The sequence below is a fragment of the Osmerus mordax genome, chromosome 24 (assembly GCF_038355195.1).
Source record: "Osmerus mordax isolate fOsmMor3 chromosome 24, fOsmMor3.pri, whole genome shotgun sequence".
NCBI classification, from domain to species: domain Eukaryota; kingdom Metazoa; phylum Chordata; class Actinopteri; order Osmeriformes; family Osmeridae; genus Osmerus; species Osmerus mordax.
In genome coordinates, this window is record NC_090073.1 from 4,386,186 (window position 1) to 4,405,356 (window position 19,171).

The following is a 19,171-nucleotide window of genomic DNA, read 5'->3' on the forward strand; positions in this document are numbered from 1 at the left end:
AGGCTCTCCTTCTCTGTGTTTCTTGTCTCTTCATTTCTTCCTCCCTCTCCCCATACAACCATTCATCTCCATCTCTATCCCCCCCCTTCTCTCTTGCTGTGTCTTTTACCTGAAAACAATAGCTGGAGGTGACCGTAGGGTGTGCAGACTCTCAGCTAGTTGCCATGACTTGAACGCTGCTTCTATTTAAAGTGCAGTGATGTCATCAGGGGGAGGGGCCACCTGTCCCCTGTGTGGAGATTCACGGCAAAAAGATGGAAAGGAAGCCATGGAGTGGAGGGGGGAGACTGCAAGGAATGTGCCTGCAACGTTTTCACAATGTTTTCCCCATGCTGTCACCTGGGCAACAGCAACCGATTCCATGCAGAGAGCAGAGCATGGGCAATAAAAATAACAAGAGTGTTTTTAGCCGACAACCAGAGACAGCTTCTAGCAAGACAATGTACCACAGGTGTACAGCTCCAAAACAGCAACACATTCACAATCCGTGCCCTCAAATTAGTCGATGATTAAATTGTTTATACATGTGACTAATTGTTCAGAGGGGAGTTCATGGAGTCAGATGAAATGTTGTGTTTACTTAATATAATGTTTACACAACCAATCCTTGACATCATCATTCTTCTGACATTTGTCCGTTTTGCTCAAGACACAGGAACACACCACCGAAGAAGAAGACACAATGTTTGCCAAACAGATGAAAGGATCAACACGGACAGACACAAAAATCAGTACAAAACCTTTCCCAAGTTTCATCATTTATAACAGTTTGATCTAATTCATCCTTCATGATTGCACTATCCTCAGACACATCGTTTTGAACTGATCTTTTAATTCTCTTCCATTCCAGTCCAGTGTATGCCCACACAAAGACGTGGCAGCACTCCTTACCGCCACCGTCTTCATGGCTACAGAGCTGACACAACCACCTTTTCCGCCCATGTTTATTGGCAGGGCGCCATTTGTCAGCCCATTAGACTGACAGGTGTTTTGTCCTATGATAATCCAACTTGGTGATGTCATTGGTTATAGGGAATCTGAAGGCCGGTCCTCCTATCTTTATCTGTCTGTTCCATTAGCCTCTTTCTACTCTGGGTTTCCAACTTATTCATCCATCTCCTTATAAAAATGATCCTCTTCACCCTGTTTTCTGATATATGTATGTACCATTCAGCATGTTCACTGCCTCAATTATTCCTTTCTTTTTCCAGGTCTTCTACATGTCTCTTACCTTTTCTCTATGAAATTCTCAGAACCTTGTGGTGCCACATTTGAAGGAACATGCCTTTGTTTCCCTGACTGTACTTCCTCTCTCTCCAGCGTCAATGTTAATGTCTTTAGATGTGTGCGCTCAGCCAGTTGTAGCCGGGCAGTCCAATGGTTTAGTTACCATTTATGTTGACATTTCTGGCTAACATCACACGGATAATCAAACATCCAGGAACTTCGTCCCTTCTAGACCCTCCCTCGCGTGAGCTGTCTCTCTCTACTGATCTGAATCTGAATCTGAATCTGAATCTGAATCTGAATCTGATGGCCTAGCTGTGGTAGCCTCTACGAAGCCTGCACGTCATCCTCGATGAAAAGCTGGATTTCGAGAGACACGCGGCTTGAATGAACTTTGGATCAAAGTGTGTGCATGTCCTCCTGTCCTTTCACCAGTCCAGTCACCTTTATTGTCGTTGAATTTCACTTTACAGTAAGAAAGAATGACATTTCGTTTCAGTAGGCTCAGGATAGTGCAGTGATGTGCTTACATAAATAAATGGGTATATACACTATGTATAAAAACTATGTCAAAAATATATATTACATATATATATATATGACAATGACATATATATTAGACAGCACCTGCTCCAATTCCCAGACATAGAAATCCGTGGGGAATGAGAAATCTCCACAAATCCTTTCATTTCTTTCCATCTCTACGTTAGCTTGTGTGCATTTCTTGCCTTAGTGAATTTAGGTTCTTAATCTTTCCATATTGACTCACTTCTTTCCCCCTCAAATCCCGAAGAAAGAGCAAGGAGTCGAGGAGCAGTAAACGAAAGTCTGAAGCTACAGGCCCAAGGGCAAACTAGCTCAAACTCTCACTGCTGTCTTGAGCGTGTTTGATGAGGGGGAGAACACACCAAAGCCTCAAAGTGCTGTAGCCGAGGCAAGCAGAGTCAAGGGGGACGATTCTTGGAGCAAGTCAAGGAAGGAACTGAAGACCTTCTGTACCTTGGGGCAGAGACCAGGTGTTGGATGCAGGTGCAGAACTTTTAATATGTGAACATGTTCAAAAGTACAAAGGGTCAGTTCAAGTCTGTTAGGGGTGGGGTCAGGAACAGGCAAGGGTCAGTTCAAGTGTATAGGGGCAGGGGCAGGAACAGGTGATCAAGGTAATTCAAGAGTCGTAGTCACAGGTTAAGGAACTGGAACACGGGCAAAGGTTAATCCAAGGATACAAGAAGAAAGGGCAGGGTATACAAGGAAGAGCAAAAACAAACTGTTACAATGTGACTGTGTTGATGATCTACAGGGCGTGAGTGGGATTCAAAACAGGTATGTGGGAAGTGATGAACTAATCAAGAAATCAGGTGGGGCCAGCATTCTGGGAAGAGTGACCTCTGGTGGTGAAGAGGGGAAGGGTCATGTGGTCGTTGTGCTCATCTACATCAAAGGTGCTCAAGAACGAAATGAAGGAAGGGGTATGGAGTTGGAGAGTGTGTTGTTGGCTGACTGGGGCTTCACTTTTTTCAAGCAGACAGTGGCTCGCAACTGTTTTAGAGAGGTCATGATTTTTCTCTCTGGTATTGAAAGTGAGTATTGTTGTCAAATGGATTGTCTTTGCTCTCTAATTGCTCATTGTGAGACATAAACCTATTTAAACAAAACATTCAAATTCATTTCAATATCAAATGTATTGTTCTGGCTGTTCTGCCGGTTCTAGTGCTACTAGTGCATTAAACAATTAATGTCAAATATCAAATGACATATCAAGAATTAGCCTATTGATATAAATTAATCATTTGTGTATTTATGTTATGTCTAGTCTATCTAAAACAATTGGTTAAAACGGTTTGTGTTATTGTGAGTACATGAATGCATATTAAACCTATTACAAAGAGTATACTCTTTGCCTATCATGCATCAAGTAGGAAAGTTGCTGATCAGGCACACATAACCTCCCTCATATTAGATGAGACGAAAGACATCACATCACAACGATGACATTGCTGCTGCTGTTTTCTGTGACCCTGGACAAATGTTACTATTTTGTAATATGCCCCTTAAAATGATGTGCAATAATAATACATTGCATACTAACTGATTATATAATCTGATTGCACCTCAATATTGAAAATATGGGAATGAACCTGAGGTTTATGTTACATATAAGCCTCGTGTGTGCTGATCTCAGATCACATGACCATCTCCATTAGCCTTCATGCTGCCAGTTTTCTCATCCGCTAGCGAAAGCAACTCATGCACACAGTTGAGCTGTGAGCAGTCTTAGAAACAAGCATCGTTTTGAACATATTGACTAAAGAGACCAAAGAAAGAAGCTGATTCACATTTCAATTCACAATCCCTGGTGCGCGTACAAGATTTACAGCAGCCTCGTAAAATAATGGCGACAGCTGCGGTATCTGCCACTGCTGCTTGCGGGCACAACCCCGGATCGGACGCCGAGTTAGTTCGCGGGCAGGCCTTCGATGTTGGGCCCCGTTACAGCAATCTTTCCTACATTGGAGAGGGCGCCTACGGAATGGTGTGGTAAGTTATTTAACCAAAATGTCAATTATTTAGAATACATTCTTACGTCTAAACTTGTTGTTAATCAGGAAATCAAATAAAAAATTATCCGCCATTAAATAGTCTATCGGCCTACGAATCGGGAAACGCCTTTAATAAGTATTGAAAATATATCGGTGTTGGCCAAATTGTTCTGCGACTTGTTGATCATGTTACTTATGTGCTAGAAATAGAAAATGTTATGCTAAGTATACGCTGTTATACAGGGGTCTAGGCATCCACATTTTTGCGTCATTTATATGTAGCCTATGGCTAGGTTATCCGAAATATCAAATTCATTTCAGTTTGGGATATAGCAAAATATTGTGGTCAGAAATCATAAGTTTTCGTTTAGCACAATTGGAAGAGGCTCTGGGTGGCAGTAGTGGCAGCGAATGGTTTGGGGGGAAATGCTACCTGGCATTGTGCAAGTAACCTACTTTGACATTTAGGCCACCAAACATACTGTAGAGTTTGGAATAGTTTGTGTTCTCTACAAATGATTTGATGCAGAATGTTACAGTGCAATACTAGTGATAGAACTGTATTTGCATCCTATACACACATGATTGCCTTATGTTCTCTAAATGTGGGAGCAAGTAGGCTACGAGACTGAAACAGAAAACTCTAGTGCAGCTTTCTCATCTCCCAATGTAGCCTACTGTGTGTAGGCCTACCTTGCAGAGCTTTACAATTTGGGGCACAGCTCTGCGTAGCAGTGTGCATTGTGGTGCATCAATTTTTATTATGTAAAATGATCATACTTGCGCACTTGCATAACCTTCAGTAGACCTAATGGATTTATGGCTATGCGCCTGGGACTTTATCAAGGCCAGCTAACTGTAGGTATTTTCAGTTATCTGATTCTGTTGTAACTGAGCAAACTTGTTTTTAATGCTAATATTTCTCAAATGTCAGGATGTCAGACTTTTAACTTGCTCTCCCCTGTTAGGGTGCTATGAAGATTTAATATATCATTTACATATATGTATATAATATTGTGTATAATATAATATAAAATATAATATGTTTAAAATATATACAGTATATTATGCTTGATTTGTTTGATACTTCTTGGATTACCATACAAGCTTGAGTAAGAAAATAAAAAACACATGAATATACATGTTTCATGTCTTCACTCCATATTTAAAACAAGTTTTAAATTATGTTTAATCAGAAACGGTAATGCTTTTTTCTTGTTTTTAAGACATATTTTTAGCCTTTTAGTGGCTGCATTGGACAGACACAGAGATAGACAGGAAATGTATGGGAGAGAGAGAGAGAAGTGGGGGGGTAGACTTGCAGAAATGGCTTGAGCAATAATCAAGCCCGGACCGCTGAGCACGGGCCTCAGCCCGTACAGTGCGTGCGCTATCCAGTAAGCTAGCGGCGCGCCCCTACCTTATTGTTTATTTGACTCATCACAACATGTAGCATTCCTTGCAGCGCTTTTTACAAGGAACGGGTGCAGCCTTTTCTTTTCCTTTTTTTCTGGGGAAAGTTGAGTTACATCTTGTATAGAAGGATTTAGGACTCTATCCTGGACCTGTGAACTGTGTTGACAAAACCTACAAAACAGTTGCCCCCTGATTTGTAGAAATCCACACAGGTGTGTGTCGCTAATTATGATCAAACTATAAAGACAGTAATCTCTGTTGGTGTGTCTGTGGGTTGATTATCTCATGATCCGGGCACTGTAGGAAGTTGCAATTTGGTCAGTGTATTGCACAGAAGTGCAGTGTGACGTTGTTTGTCTGAGCTGCTTGCGTAGGCCTTTGCTGTCATGTGGAGCTGCACTAAGTGATGGAGCCATGGCTCTCCACAGCCGCCAATGGGCAGTGCACTGGCATTTGCCACCAACGGGCAGCACAGTAGATATTAATAATCTTAGTTGATCTGCCAAAGGACTTTCATTCATTTAAATCATTTGACAAAACAAATGGATGAGCTGCCGTATTGGGTAATATATTTCTTAGCCCAAATCACTCAAATAATGCATGTTTTAAGACGTGTAACTAAGATGGACGAATGAATTCCTTACCCCAATAGCCCTGCTCCCACCTTGCACTGGTGCTATTGTCCTGTAGGGGGAGCCAGGTGTGTTTCCAAATACTGCCACCATGCCCATCTCTATGGCAACAGCTCTGGTGACGTCTGAACTGCAACACTTACAACACTGTTGTGCAATTTACAGAGAGGGATAATGTGTGTTTGATTACCCACAGTCTCCCTATATCACTTCTACAGCACATAAAACCACTGTGTTGTTATCTAAAGACTGGCCAGTGAGAACACAAGAGACTTTCATTCCTGCCTTAGTCTTAATTTGCATCAATGGGGTGGCAGCCATGAGGTAAAACAGATACACATATAAAATGTCTGAATCTATTTTAAGGTGATTTCCTTCTTGATAAGATTGATCGAAAACCCAAGTTCCTGTTAGCAACACACATGATGAGCAACAATTCTGCATTGCACTTTCCTGCAGTGTTTCTGTTGAGTGACCTACAATATGCCATCACTAAACAGATATGATGTCATGGAGCTATGTGTTTCGTGTTCCAGAGACTTCTACTTGGTTTTCAGTGTGCACGTGGCTCCAAACCATAAGATGCCAGAGGAAATGGAGTCAAATTGAATGTCATAAAACTACAACACCGAATCAAACGACACTCTACCCCCACATGTCTGTTGACGCCGACTCGGTATACCTGCTTTTCAAATCCCTGTCAGTTGAGATGGTCCAAACATTGCTGCGAGAGTTTGCTTCCATTCAGCTACTAGATCATTAACGCAGGCCACTGATGTTGGCTGATTATACCTGGCTTACAGAAGGTGTTGGCATTCATCTCAAATGCGTTTTTTTTTGGCTGGTAACGTTCTCACGCTGAACTCTGCAAAACATTTCAGCATGGACCTTGCTTTTTGCATGGGCCATTATCTAGTCAAAACAGCTAGTAGCCTCAGAATGATCCCATCTATTTCGGTGGAACATCTTTGCTTGACCTCTAGATCTCTTGTGACTGATGTAGTATTGGCTTCTATTCATGTGTTTAATGTAACTGTTTAACTATTCCAAGCCTTATTAGACTAGTGGAGGCAGTTGGCAGTTCGGGGCACAGAGGGACCCCCCAACTCTATATTAAAACTTATGATTATGGAATGAGATGTTCAAGGTGTCAGCAAACTGAGCTGGGGTCTTATTTGGTGCGCTGAGCTGGTCGCTGAAGATGAACCGGCATGCCTCTCTGCTGGAAACTGTTAGGGAGAGTTTTTCGTCACAGCCAAATAAATCATACTTGACTTGCTATAATTGTTTTAGATTACAGTAGTACAAAAGGCATTGAGCTTTGAATCCTTTGGGAGTTGGTAACACTGTTCCCCAGTAGCTTCCAAACATAACTCTAGCCTACATAATGAACATTCATTTGGCAATAGAGAGATTGAGACAACATGCACCCATCTATTATGCCCAGGCATCTCCTCTGTTGTTCCCCTCGTGAAGGAGCACAGCACTTTAGCACCAGATGCTGAACCTACCAGTAGAGCTACTCCTTTCACCCCCTTACCCACCAATGCATTGTCATGGCAACAGCTTGTTGCATAAAAAGCAACATTGGCTCCAGTATAAAGCCTTGAAGTCAGTTTCCTTGGAAACAACCCCCCCCCCCCCGTATCCAAAAAAAATACTGAAAAGTGCATATATTCTTTTCAAAATGTAGGCTATTGTGTGTCATGAAATTCTTCACGGTCACTCGCTTTTCTAGGTGTAATCCTTACAAACTAGCAGAGATGGTCTATCAAGCCTGCCAACTTGAACCGACCAACCAGCTGGCTTGTGAATCTTTTAAAATGGTTCCAGTACATACACTACCAGACAAACATGGCTACAACAGCGAGCCTAGGTGCAAATCAGGGGCTGTTGACATGTGGCTTTCAATATAATCAAATAAAATATAAATTATTCTAATATAAGAAAGAAATATGAGTATTTGATCAGTGCGAAGTTTCCTGCCCATCCATAATGATATACTGTATAGATGTTTACCTCCCTATTGAGTTTATTATAATGTTAAGATTGTTCTTAAGGCCTCTCAAAGTGGTTAAAGATTCAACTTCCTGGACTGTGTGATGAGTGCTACTGCTCTTCTCCCTGCCCACACACCTCTGTGAAACTGCAATACGTGGAACAGTGTTGTTGAAGGTCACTTAAAAGGCCTTCTGGGAATCCTGTACACATTTCTCAGCTTTTAAGTTGAATCTGATTCATCACTAGAGCAACCAATTTTCACGAGTTTTTAATGTGTATGTTTTGGTGTGACAGTTTCCACTTCAAGTTGTGTGTGTTGTAACGTTGCACAAAGCCCCAGCAGATCTGCCAGAGTTAAGACGAGGTGACGTGTTCCTTCCATAAGAAATCAACCAGTTAAAAGCCATTTAGACACCTTCCATTGTCAGTCGTTCTGAAATTGATTTCTGCAAATTAATTAATTTCACTGGATTGGATTGACCAGATTTGAACAAAACTCCTACTTGATAACGATCTAGTCCTCACGAGCCAGACACTGGTCTGCAGGCACCCCCTTTTTTTGGGACACTGCACAATAAATAATCCCCTGTCAACAAGGAAGTATGGATTAAAGTTATATAAATCTTATTCAGTATCTCATCATTTTTGTAAGCTCATTTGCACTTTTTGTTTAGCGCCTTTTCTGTAAATGTTCTTGTTACATATTTTATCTTGGTAGGTAGGTAAGTAAAGTGAGGAAAATAATTACTGAAAAGATCTCTAAGAAACGTTTTAATTCGACACATTTTCCTGTTGATCTCAGAGCATCGAAACCTTTCCCAAACTTTGTTACATTACATCTTCATGATAACAAAAGAGTATCCTTGTTTATCTACATATGACAACATAAACGGAAATGTAGCATTTTTTTAATATAGGATTTCAAAATATAGACATTCAATAATTGTCTGAAACATGAATTTCATATTTGTTGTCATGTTTGTCACAGCTCTGCCTATGACCGGGACAACAAGGTACGCGTGGCCATTAAGAAGATCAGCCCCTTCGAGCACCAAACGTACTGTCAGCGCACCCTGAGAGAGATCAAGATCCTGCTGCGCTTCAAACATGAAAACATCATCGGAATCAATGACATCATCCGCACACCGACAGCTGACCTGATGAAAGATGTGTATCCTTGTCCTTAAGCTCTTTATTTGTCCTACAATGTTTTTGAGGAACTGGAAATGATCCTTTTGTCTTCTTGATTGACTTTGTATCGTTTTTGATTGATCAAGAATTACAGAAGAATGAGAAAGGAACAGAAGGCAATATTTTAGCATGAGTACAAAGATATTGTGCTTTATCTGGAAATGGTTTCATGGATAGGATGGAGTTGTCAGTTCTGATGCATTTACACAATTATCAATAAATGGGAAGTCTTTATAAAGCTCTAATTCAACTAACACGTATTATGAAGAACAATATAAGGCTTGGTGCTCAACTAATCCCCATTTTGTCTAGTCGCTATGCATTTTCAGGGGATCATAATTCCTGGAGACCAAGTAATAATATCCAGTAGTTAACATTATAGTTACAACAGAACGTGTCATTGAAAGATAAGTTGACTTGCCTTCCAGAAAGTAGGGGACCGATAGATATGAGTCACTATTCCATCAAATGAGAATTGAAGTCATTGTGGCTTCCCCAGAGAGTAGTATCCTCCCCGATGCTTCCAGCAGCACCAGAGACAGTGGCCGCCTCACGGCCGAGTCTTCAGACTGTTTCCCACTCTGATGACGAGCAGCATGGCTGTCGCTGGTCAGCTCATCGGCGCAACTGTCCACACAGCAGTGGCGACAGGGCTCATGGGGAGGGGGGAGGGAGGGAGAGAAGGCCGCGAGCTACAGAGTGAGGAGAAGCCCTCAGGGAAGAAAAAAGGATTTGTGTTACTCATTGTTAATTGAACGCAAGACGGTGCTTCAACTGGCTTTCTGTCCCCGTGGCTTTCTGTCACCCTCCGTGACTGGATGCCACAGAAAACATTTGTTTGCGATTTTATCTTAAAGCTCTGGTGTCAACAATCGGATTGGGAGATGGGAACTACTTATGTCACTTTCTATTTCAAATGAGAGTGTTGTCACTGATTTGTTGCACGAATGTCAAATACCTTCTTTAACACATTGCCATGAAGCTACATTGTCCAGGATCTGATGGAGACAGACCTCTACAAACTCCTGAAGACCCAGCACCTGAGCAACGACCACATCTGCTACTTCCTGTACCAGATCCTGAGAGGACTCAAGTACATCCATTCTGCCAACGTTCTTCACAGAGACCTCAAACCCTCGAACTTACTGCTCAACACCACCTGCGATCTCAAGGTACGCCACCCTTGTCCTCTGTTCTGAAACGTACGATTTAGAGAACACACAAGCTCAACAACAGTGCGACTCTCTTGGACACGAAGCAGCAACAGGCTTTGTCATGTGACGAACTGTACTGTCTGAAAGGAGACCGAAATTTGTGTTGGGCTGTGTATTTTAGGCATATGTTGAAATAAACTAATGGCGTTACAGGGTAACAATAAATACTGATCGGGAAATGTAATTACGGTTTATAGGCCTTTATATTTGTAGCCAATTTCAGAAAGAAAATTCAACCAAAGCTTCTGCTTGAGCGTTTTGCATTTAAATCACCACGCCAATAATGACTTCAACCTTTTACAGGCTCAAAGAATGACGATTACTTATTCATGAATACAAAATGCATTTTATTAGACGGTCGGCAGATCCCCTATGTTTTCTAGTTGCATTAATGACAATGTTAACATGGATATGTTTTTCAAGCAAGCAATGAGAGTGATGCACAAAGATAATGTACAGGGTTAAACTGGACAGTGTATTTATATGAACCAAATATTCTAGGATTGCGGTTATTTGACTGGATTACATTTGTATGGGTTACATTAGCAAGAATGGTCAAAGTAAAGTTAAATGAAATGTATATTTAATAACATTGCAAATGAATTAAAGCAGTTACAAGGCAAACATTTTACAAAATGAAGGTTTGAAATCTTACCTACTTTACCATGAATATTATAAATCGGAGAGAGAAGACGATGGCAAGTACAAGGAGAAGCAGGAGCTGAGGAGAAGTACCTAAGGAGAAGAATCTAGAGAACAATGTTCCACATTCCCTTTTATACCCAACAGTTATCTGTAGAACAACCAATCAGACCACATCTTGACCTTTGCTTATCAACATGACATAATATTATGACCACCAATGCAACAGGAAGTCACACAATGAGGTGTGAGAACCATCATGCAAAAGCAATTAAAGTTTATAGCCTATGACAGGTAGGGATCGGATACCTTCCAAATTACAATAATAATGCTGTGATAAGCTCCCTGCAAGCATCGTTTCAATTAGTTGGGACTAAAGGAGTTAAGCAGAAAGTGGTTTCCACTGACACCCTTTTCCTCAGCGTTGAAATATCTATGGCATTGCTGCTGCTACTGTAACCCTTTCTTCAATCCTTTTTCTCCAGGTCTGTGACTTTGGTCTGGCCCGCGTGGCCGACCCTGACCACGATCACACCGGCTTCCTGACCGAGTACGTGGCCACCCGCTGGTACCGGGCTCCTGAAATCATGCTCAACTCCAAAGTAAGCCCCTCACACTGCCACGCCGCGGTAACTGTAGGCGATGGTTACCAAAAGGACTTTTGTGTTGTCCCTTGGGCGGTGGATAATTGGCATTGTGTGTTGGTCATCAAGGAGAGCTCTTGTCTTTTAATGTTATTTCTGATCTTTTTCTTTCTCTCCCCCGCTGTCTCTCTTAGGGTTACACCAAGTCCATTGACATCTGGTCAGTCGGCTGCATCCTAGCAGAAATGCTATCCAACAGGCCTATCTTCCCTGGAAAACATTACTTGGATCAGCTCAACCATATTTTAGGTAAACTAACATTGCAAATGCTTGGGCTAATGTTCACCCTACAGTAATAACACTAATACTACCACTTAACTAAACAACTCAAAACAATTTGCAGTGCACATAAAGGTAATGTAAAGAAAAGCTGCTGTTATGACTAACACTTAACCATGCGCATGTACATTCACACCCTTAGTTTTGCCTCTACCTAGCTACGAAATCAAGTTCGTAAGGTCATGTGATTCATTACAAAGTAGGGTCAGCATACACCTGTGGTTAACATTGTTACTCACCATCTTTCTCAGGTATACTAGGTTCTCCGTCCCAGGAAGACCTGAACTGTATCATCAACATCAAGGCCAGGAACTACCTGTTGTCTCTCCCCCTGCGCTGCAAAGTGCCCTGGAACCGCCTCTTCACCAACGCCGACCCCAAAGGTAGAGAGGTCAAACTATTAATAATAATTGAACATTTAGCGCCTACATTTTTATGGGACTGTTCCTTATTCCATTCGGTCTTGATCCTTCAGACATGTTGACCTTCTCCTTAAGAGGCAATGATTACAAATCAGCTTTTTCCTCAAACGATACAGTTATAAAGACACGTCACATCTTTTTTAGTCTGATTCGAAAATGACTATTGCAGCCTAGTTTAGTCTTGCTATTGCAGGCAGCAAGACACCTTAGTGCAATAAATCACATTGTACACCAGGTCCTGTTCTGTACGTTGTAGAAATGTTATTTCAATATGCTTAAGAGTATGTCGACAAAAAACTTGGCATATTGACTAGAATGCAGAATGTTTATGTTTGTGTAAAAGTATGGTCTCTCTTACTTCAATACTCTCATTTCTTTCCTCGTTGACTGACCCTTCTCTTTTTCCATTCCTTCTGTTACAGCGCTGGACCTATTGGATAAGATGTTGACCTTTAACCCCCACAAAAGGATTGAGGTGGAGGAAGCTCTGGCCCACCCGTACCTGGAACAGTATTATGACCCCACAGATGAGGTGATAAGCGGCATACGTGTAGCTAAATGAATAAAATGCAAAAACCCTTCATGTAAACTTGTCAGCTTCAGCATATTGGTTTGTGGGTAGTTAATTTGGTTTATGTCCTCTCCGTTTCTTACTCTAGCCTGTAGCCGAAGCTCCGTTTAAGTTTGACATGGAGCTTGATGACCTTCCCAAAGAAACATTAAAGGAGCTCATTTTTGAAGAAACTGCACGCTTCCAAACATGATTCAGGCCCTAACCTAACCACATAGGTAAGTTCAGCTCAGTAGCCTATAGAAATAGCAGCTGACCCCTCAATAATGCCCTACTTGTTAACTGACTTGAGATGTAAATGATTTGCAGCTTCATTTATAGAATGTAGTGTATATTTTTGATCTGCCAAATACCAATGGTTTAGAGAGTTTGTCAATAACTGATATTTCTGACCAATATTCTTATTCCATGCTATAAAAAGTCCAGAAATTATAGGCACCAACTTCCTTTACAATAATTGGTTTACTCCATTGATATGTATTGAACTCTTCACCTTCAGTGAAAATTAAGTGTTATCCTTCTATTGGTATTGTTGTTCACATTTACTTTTGATTTGTTTGTTGCCCTTTTGTTTTGGTGCTATTTAAAGTAATCATAATTATAACAATAATAATTAGGAAAGCAGATCTATCATTGAAGGACATCACTTTAAAAGTTGTTTTCGCATTACCAAGTTGAAAATGTAAAAAGAACATGTGTGATAATGTAGAGCTACAGTAAATTTAGATGTTGTTACATGTGTAGAAAGTTTCAAATTTCCTCTTTTTGACCACAGTGACATAAGAAAATGATTTGACGGCTATAAGATTCTTGCTTCTAGATTCTTGGTTCTTGCTGAGGGGTAGTGCACTTCAACAAAATCAAATTTGCGGAAGTTTCTACAACATATACTAGAAAAGTAGTAATGCCATTATCTGGGCTCCTAAAGTGAAATATGATGGCTCTTTTTCAGCATGCCATAGTCCTCCACTGTTCATGACACAGCGCTCATTTTACGACTGATCCTAGCTAAAGGTGCATGTGTCAACAATTTCCGCACGTGGTAAACATGAAGGTTTTGAATCCCGTTTTGTGCCCTGTCCTTCCCCCTCTAGACGATGCTCCGGACATGCTTCAGCTTCGCCGCAGCTCTGCCTCTACCTTGTTGCTGTGGTTTAACCTGTCTCCAGGATTGCCTGTATTCCGTTGTTTGTCCACTGCTCAGGAAGGATGTAAAATCAGTCTTTTTTTTTCTCTCTCTCCCCCCCCCCCCCCCTCTCTATCTCTCAATTCCCATTTTCCAGTTCTCATCCGGGTGTGATTTTTTTCTTCTTTCTCTCCTGTTCCTTTCTCCATGATATCCTCCACCCTTTGTGTATTGGGTGAATGGCTTATTAATGTGGAGGTGCTTATGTATTGAAGCCAAGATTAACAAATATGCTATTTCTGTTCAATAAGATATGTGTCTGTCTTGTCAAATTTGTCATGAACTTGCTGTTCTGTGCAAATTTACTTGTGGCTATTATAAATATACATTGCACAAGCAATGGTAAATTTGGTAAATTGCTTTTGGAGGGAACGTCTGATTATCAACATACATTTCAGTTTTAAACTTGAGCCCAATTTTAAAGTATATAATTTGTTAACTCTTAAATTTGAGATCAAATCAACGGATTTATGCAATGAATTAATCACCTGCTGACTTCATAGGTCACTAATGGGTTTTGAGGGAGAGCACATGTAGGGATAGGTTTTGTTAATGGGTCTTTTTGGGGCTTCGAAAATATCTAACCAACACTCAGAGCAACAACATAAGGAGATTTCCTTGGACACCATATAGATCTGCTAAGAGCATATTATCACCAAAGCCTGACAGTTTGTCATTATATTGTAGACTGAATAGGAGGGAAAGGTGAGGGATAATATAGATTGATGCGTTTTACTAATGGACCAGCTGGAAAATGACGTGAAGACCACATTGTTCCCATTGAAGATTTTGATCTTTTGTAGTTCAGTCTTTTTGCTTGTGGTCAGTTGGAGAGATTTTCCTTTCCAACTAAAAATGCATGGAAAGGGTGTTCCACTAGTTCAACTTAATTTGTGAGAAACAAACAAAAATAAAAGCTACAATTTAAATGACCTTAACATCACAGATCAATGAATCAATTACACTGATAACTCATTTGTAAATAAAGGAATTAAGTGCAGTTCCGCCTTTTTCTCCCTTCAGATTTTCTATGTGCCTCGTTGCGTGTGTCTTCTGTTTCTTGCCAAGTGCTCTTTGCATGACTGTTAAAGCTCTGTATACAAAGACAGTGTAAGTGCCACATAGTCAGATATTCTAACTGGGATGCCAAGGCTCTTCTTATTTTACCTTTTGTGGTCTCAATCTTCCTAATCACAGGGTTCTTTCTTTTTTTTCTTTATGCTCTTATTTTCTGTTTTTATTCTGCTATTGGTTTGTCTTTTTGTATTTATTTTTATTTTGTATTTATTAAAAATGTGTTGTTACGGTGCATTGATTTTTAAAGCAGTTTTCCTTTGCATGCTAAAACATTTTGGTTTAATGGTTGTACCAGGCTGAGGAATTTGGTTCCTGGGAAATCATGCTGCATAATGTACCTGTACAGGATTATGTATTTAGAGAATCATCTGGGCCTCTGGTAGATTTTCTTGGTTTCTCTTTCCAACTAATGCCAGAATAATGTGTCAATTATGAACGGTTCTTTTTTAAGATTTTGTCCACTGGAAATGTAGAATTTTATAAGTACTGTAATAGTAAATATAATTAGTGGTTACATCATATCATTGCAGCATCTCAGGTTCTAACCCTGGCTTTCATTTACTACTGGCTTTACATGCACTTACGCCGTTAGTTATTGAAATGAAAACAAAATTACAATCCAAAATTCACAAGAATTATTATCTGTGCTTTTGTGTGTAACACTTTTTCGACAAACAATGATTGCACTTATTTCAGTGGTTTTTTACAATGCTTTCTTTGGACGTGTCGATTCAGAATCAGGTGCCAACAGGGCCTTAACTCACTCCACAGCATATCTGTTCTAATATAAGCGTCATTAAGTCCATGTACACCCTGTTTGCTTTTTGTGCCTTTCTTAGATTTGATTTGAAGAGTTCATGGACAAGTATTCTTAGATTTGTTTTGTCAGATATTTTGTGATGACAGTCAATGCTTTAAAACTATTAAGAAAATGAACACAAAAAAATCTTGCAATATTATATTTGTTTCTGCAACTTTTCAATTGTGATTAAGTATAATTTTGGCTTTATGTATTACTGCCTCTATTGCTTATTTCCTGATGTTTGCATATATTATTTTGGGAACTGAATGTTATCAAATATTGATCATGTGTAAGTTGTTAGCATGAACTGAAACACTTCTGGGTATATTTTGAGTAAGAACCTTTCATTAGAAATGTCAAGGGATAGAAAAGTTATTGTTTGTGTTGTATTTTTGCAGTTTACATTGGCATCAGTCGCTAAGAAAAAAAAAATGCTACTTTGTCATTTAGTCTCGTCTCGGATTTGAACAAACCATATGCGAATGTTTAGGGCTTACAGTCGCTTATGATTTATCCAGTTCTTGTCATATACCATGCTATATCATTTAGAAACTATTAAATACACTGTCTTATTTCATGTCTAGGGCTGTGTCTTTAAAACATTTTGAAAACTATGTATAACTACTGTATGGCGCTCTGCTTCTCTCCATGAACTGCTTAATAGGACAAGATGGCTTTAATTCAATGTACTCCAGTAAAATGCTGTGCTGATCATAAATTGCTTTATTATATGCATTAAGAAGAAAGGATTTGCATGTGTCATTGCGTTGGTCGTCAGTATAGTTTCCTCCTTCGTTTGTCCACACTGGGGTAAGAACTCTGGGTGCTGCTAACGCGCTCAACCACCTCATAAACACTGCTTTAGCCAGACACACCACTGAAAGGTTTAGGCCTGGGTGGGTGCGGTATTTATCCTGAGGAGGGAATAACCAATTCAACTCGGTTGCACGTTTCATGGGGTAACTTGGGATAAGTTAGTGTGTCCGTACCATGCTTGGTAGTATGTTAGTGTGTCCGTACCATGCTTGGTAGTATGTTAGTGTGTCCGTACCATGCTTGGTAGTATGTTAGTGTGTCCGTACCATGCTTGGTAGTATGTTAGTGTGTCCGTACCATGCTTGGTAGTATGTTAGTGTGTCCGTACCATGCTTGGTAGTATGTTTAGGAATGGCGGAGTTCGGTCTCCTCTGCTTGCACTAGTGACAGCCAGCTACTAGTTGCCTTGGAATGGGCTTGACGGCTGCATGGTTTTGGTTCAATGTGTTCTTAATGGAGTTGCACATGTAATATAATCACATCAGGTCACTCATTTCCCTTTTCCTACTGTGGGGCCTTATACCTCTATCCCGCCAGAGACCGCAACGTTCCTGATTCCATGTAGTACCCACAGTATGTTCTCACCTTTATTCATTTACAACAGCTGTTCTGTTCCAAGACAGTAAAATAAATATTTTTGGTAAAAACAGTAGTAGGGTCAGCTGTTCTCATGAGTATATAATTGATATGCATCTATGGGGTATTTGGCGATTTATGCAAATCCATTTATATAAATGTGATGTAGTGCCACTCACAGGGTACTTTTAAGGGGTTATTGTCCTCAGTGTGATTACTGCTGACATTCTACCAAACATTATTTTAGTTAGTTGCTTACAGTTAGTCAGTGTGTGATTGGCAGAGGGGCAATCCATGAGTGCTTATGTTTGATAACAGCACAGGTACTTAGTTACTATGCAAGAGCTCTAGGAATGTAGTATGACTGAGTCAATGAAAAAAAGATTCCATCAAAACCTCTTATTTTAAGGATGTGTTTTCAAACAGGTTGCCTGGATTTGTTACGCCACTAGATGGAGACATTTGTACAGTTAATTTGGGTAATCAATTAGTCTGCTCCATCATATCTCGATCAGCCACACAGCACTATGACCACCTGCCTAAAATTGGTTCCCCTTTTGCTCACAAAACAGCCCTTACCCGTCGAGACATGGATTCCACTACACCTCTGAAAGTGTACTGTGGTATCCTTTAACTCCTGTAAATTGCGAGGTGGGGCATCCATGCATCAGCTGGATCAGCCATGATAACGAGATAGCCTATCAGTGCTATTTACTTCACCAGTGGTCAGGCTGATTGGTATATTCCATTATGGGTGAATTCTGACAATATTTCTTTTTGAGGGAAACATGGACAAAGATATGATGGACAATAAACATTTTCATTTTTTATTTTATTAGCAGACTAGCTCTACATATAGAAAAGTACAGTAGGAAATCAAGAATCACAAGTGCATCATTCTAACATTTCGGTGGTAGGCCTACCTAAGTCAAGGATCGGTCTGTTTAACCACAATCACATCGCAAAGTAACCACAAAGTTTGTTGGCTATTGGGCACGGTGGACAAAAAATAATACTACAGTGCAAATGTAATATCCCCGCTAACAGTAATGCAAAGTACCAGGGTTCTCAAGCCTCACGCATTGACCGTGAGACACACGCATTTCAACCAGTTCACACGCTCACACGCCACACCTTGTCATACTCGGCGTTCTCGTGCGTTCGTTACTAGGCAACATAGATGCGTGAAGGCCTTTATCTGTGCACGGAACAGTCTCGGCCACCGTACGTTCGTTATGCCTCTCTGGCAAAGAGTATAGAAGTATAGTACTATAGAACTATAGTATATAGTTCTTTGCCATAGGTAAGCAACATAGACGCGCAAACACACGTGACGGAGAAGGTAAATTGGCTAAATTATTATTGATGCAGTCTACAGCTCTACAACCAAAAGCTTTGGCTCAGTTTGGCTGGCTTACGTTATCTGAAAAACTAAGGGAAATGTTAGAGGGTATGGGAAGGAAGGACTTAAGATGTAGGCCTATTCATTTTATTTCAAATTATACTGTATTAATAGTCTTTCTAGTTACATTAAGACTACATTGATTAAAGCAGTGCTCTGGTGGGGGGTGGGGTGATAACGCATGTAATCTCACTCCAAGCTTTTGATAAAACTTGAGGACCCTGAAAGTACAGTAATATAGAGTACCGATATGTAGTGACCTTTGAACTAGAGCAACATTTCTAATGACTATCTGATCGGATTCGGTTTGTGGTATTAGACCTTTGAATAACCTTATTATTTGAGTATTTCATTTATCATTAGAAATTTGTTAGGAAAACAACTTCAATACAAAATCCCATTGACAGATTATCCAATATGTAGTATTAGTGCCTACTCCCAGACCCACTGTGCAAGCTGATACCTAACCTGTGGAGGGCAGCGTTTAGTGTGCCGCAAACCAAATAGAAGAAGAGAAGCTAATGCGGAAGTGG

The 19,171-nt window shown here is 40.4% G+C and overlaps 1 protein-coding gene across 1 annotated transcript; it reads left to right on the forward strand.

The window, feature by feature from the left end:
* The first annotated feature begins 3,470 nt into the window (after positions 1–3,470).
* mapk1 (mitogen-activated protein kinase 1) lies at positions 3,471–16,562 on the forward strand. Its single transcript, XM_067227662.1, has 9 exons — positions 3,471–3,765; positions 8,805–8,987; positions 9,990–10,179; positions 11,349–11,465; positions 11,642–11,756; positions 12,038–12,169; positions 12,631–12,740; positions 12,868–12,997; positions 13,874–16,562. Exons 1-8 carry the CDS (start codon positions 3,620–3,622, stop codon positions 12,970–12,972), a joined length of 1,098 nt encoding a protein of 365 aa, XP_067083763.1. The 5' UTR covers positions 3,471–3,619; the 3' UTR covers positions 12,973–12,997; positions 13,874–16,562.
* Positions 16,563–19,171: the final 2,609 nt, after the last annotated feature.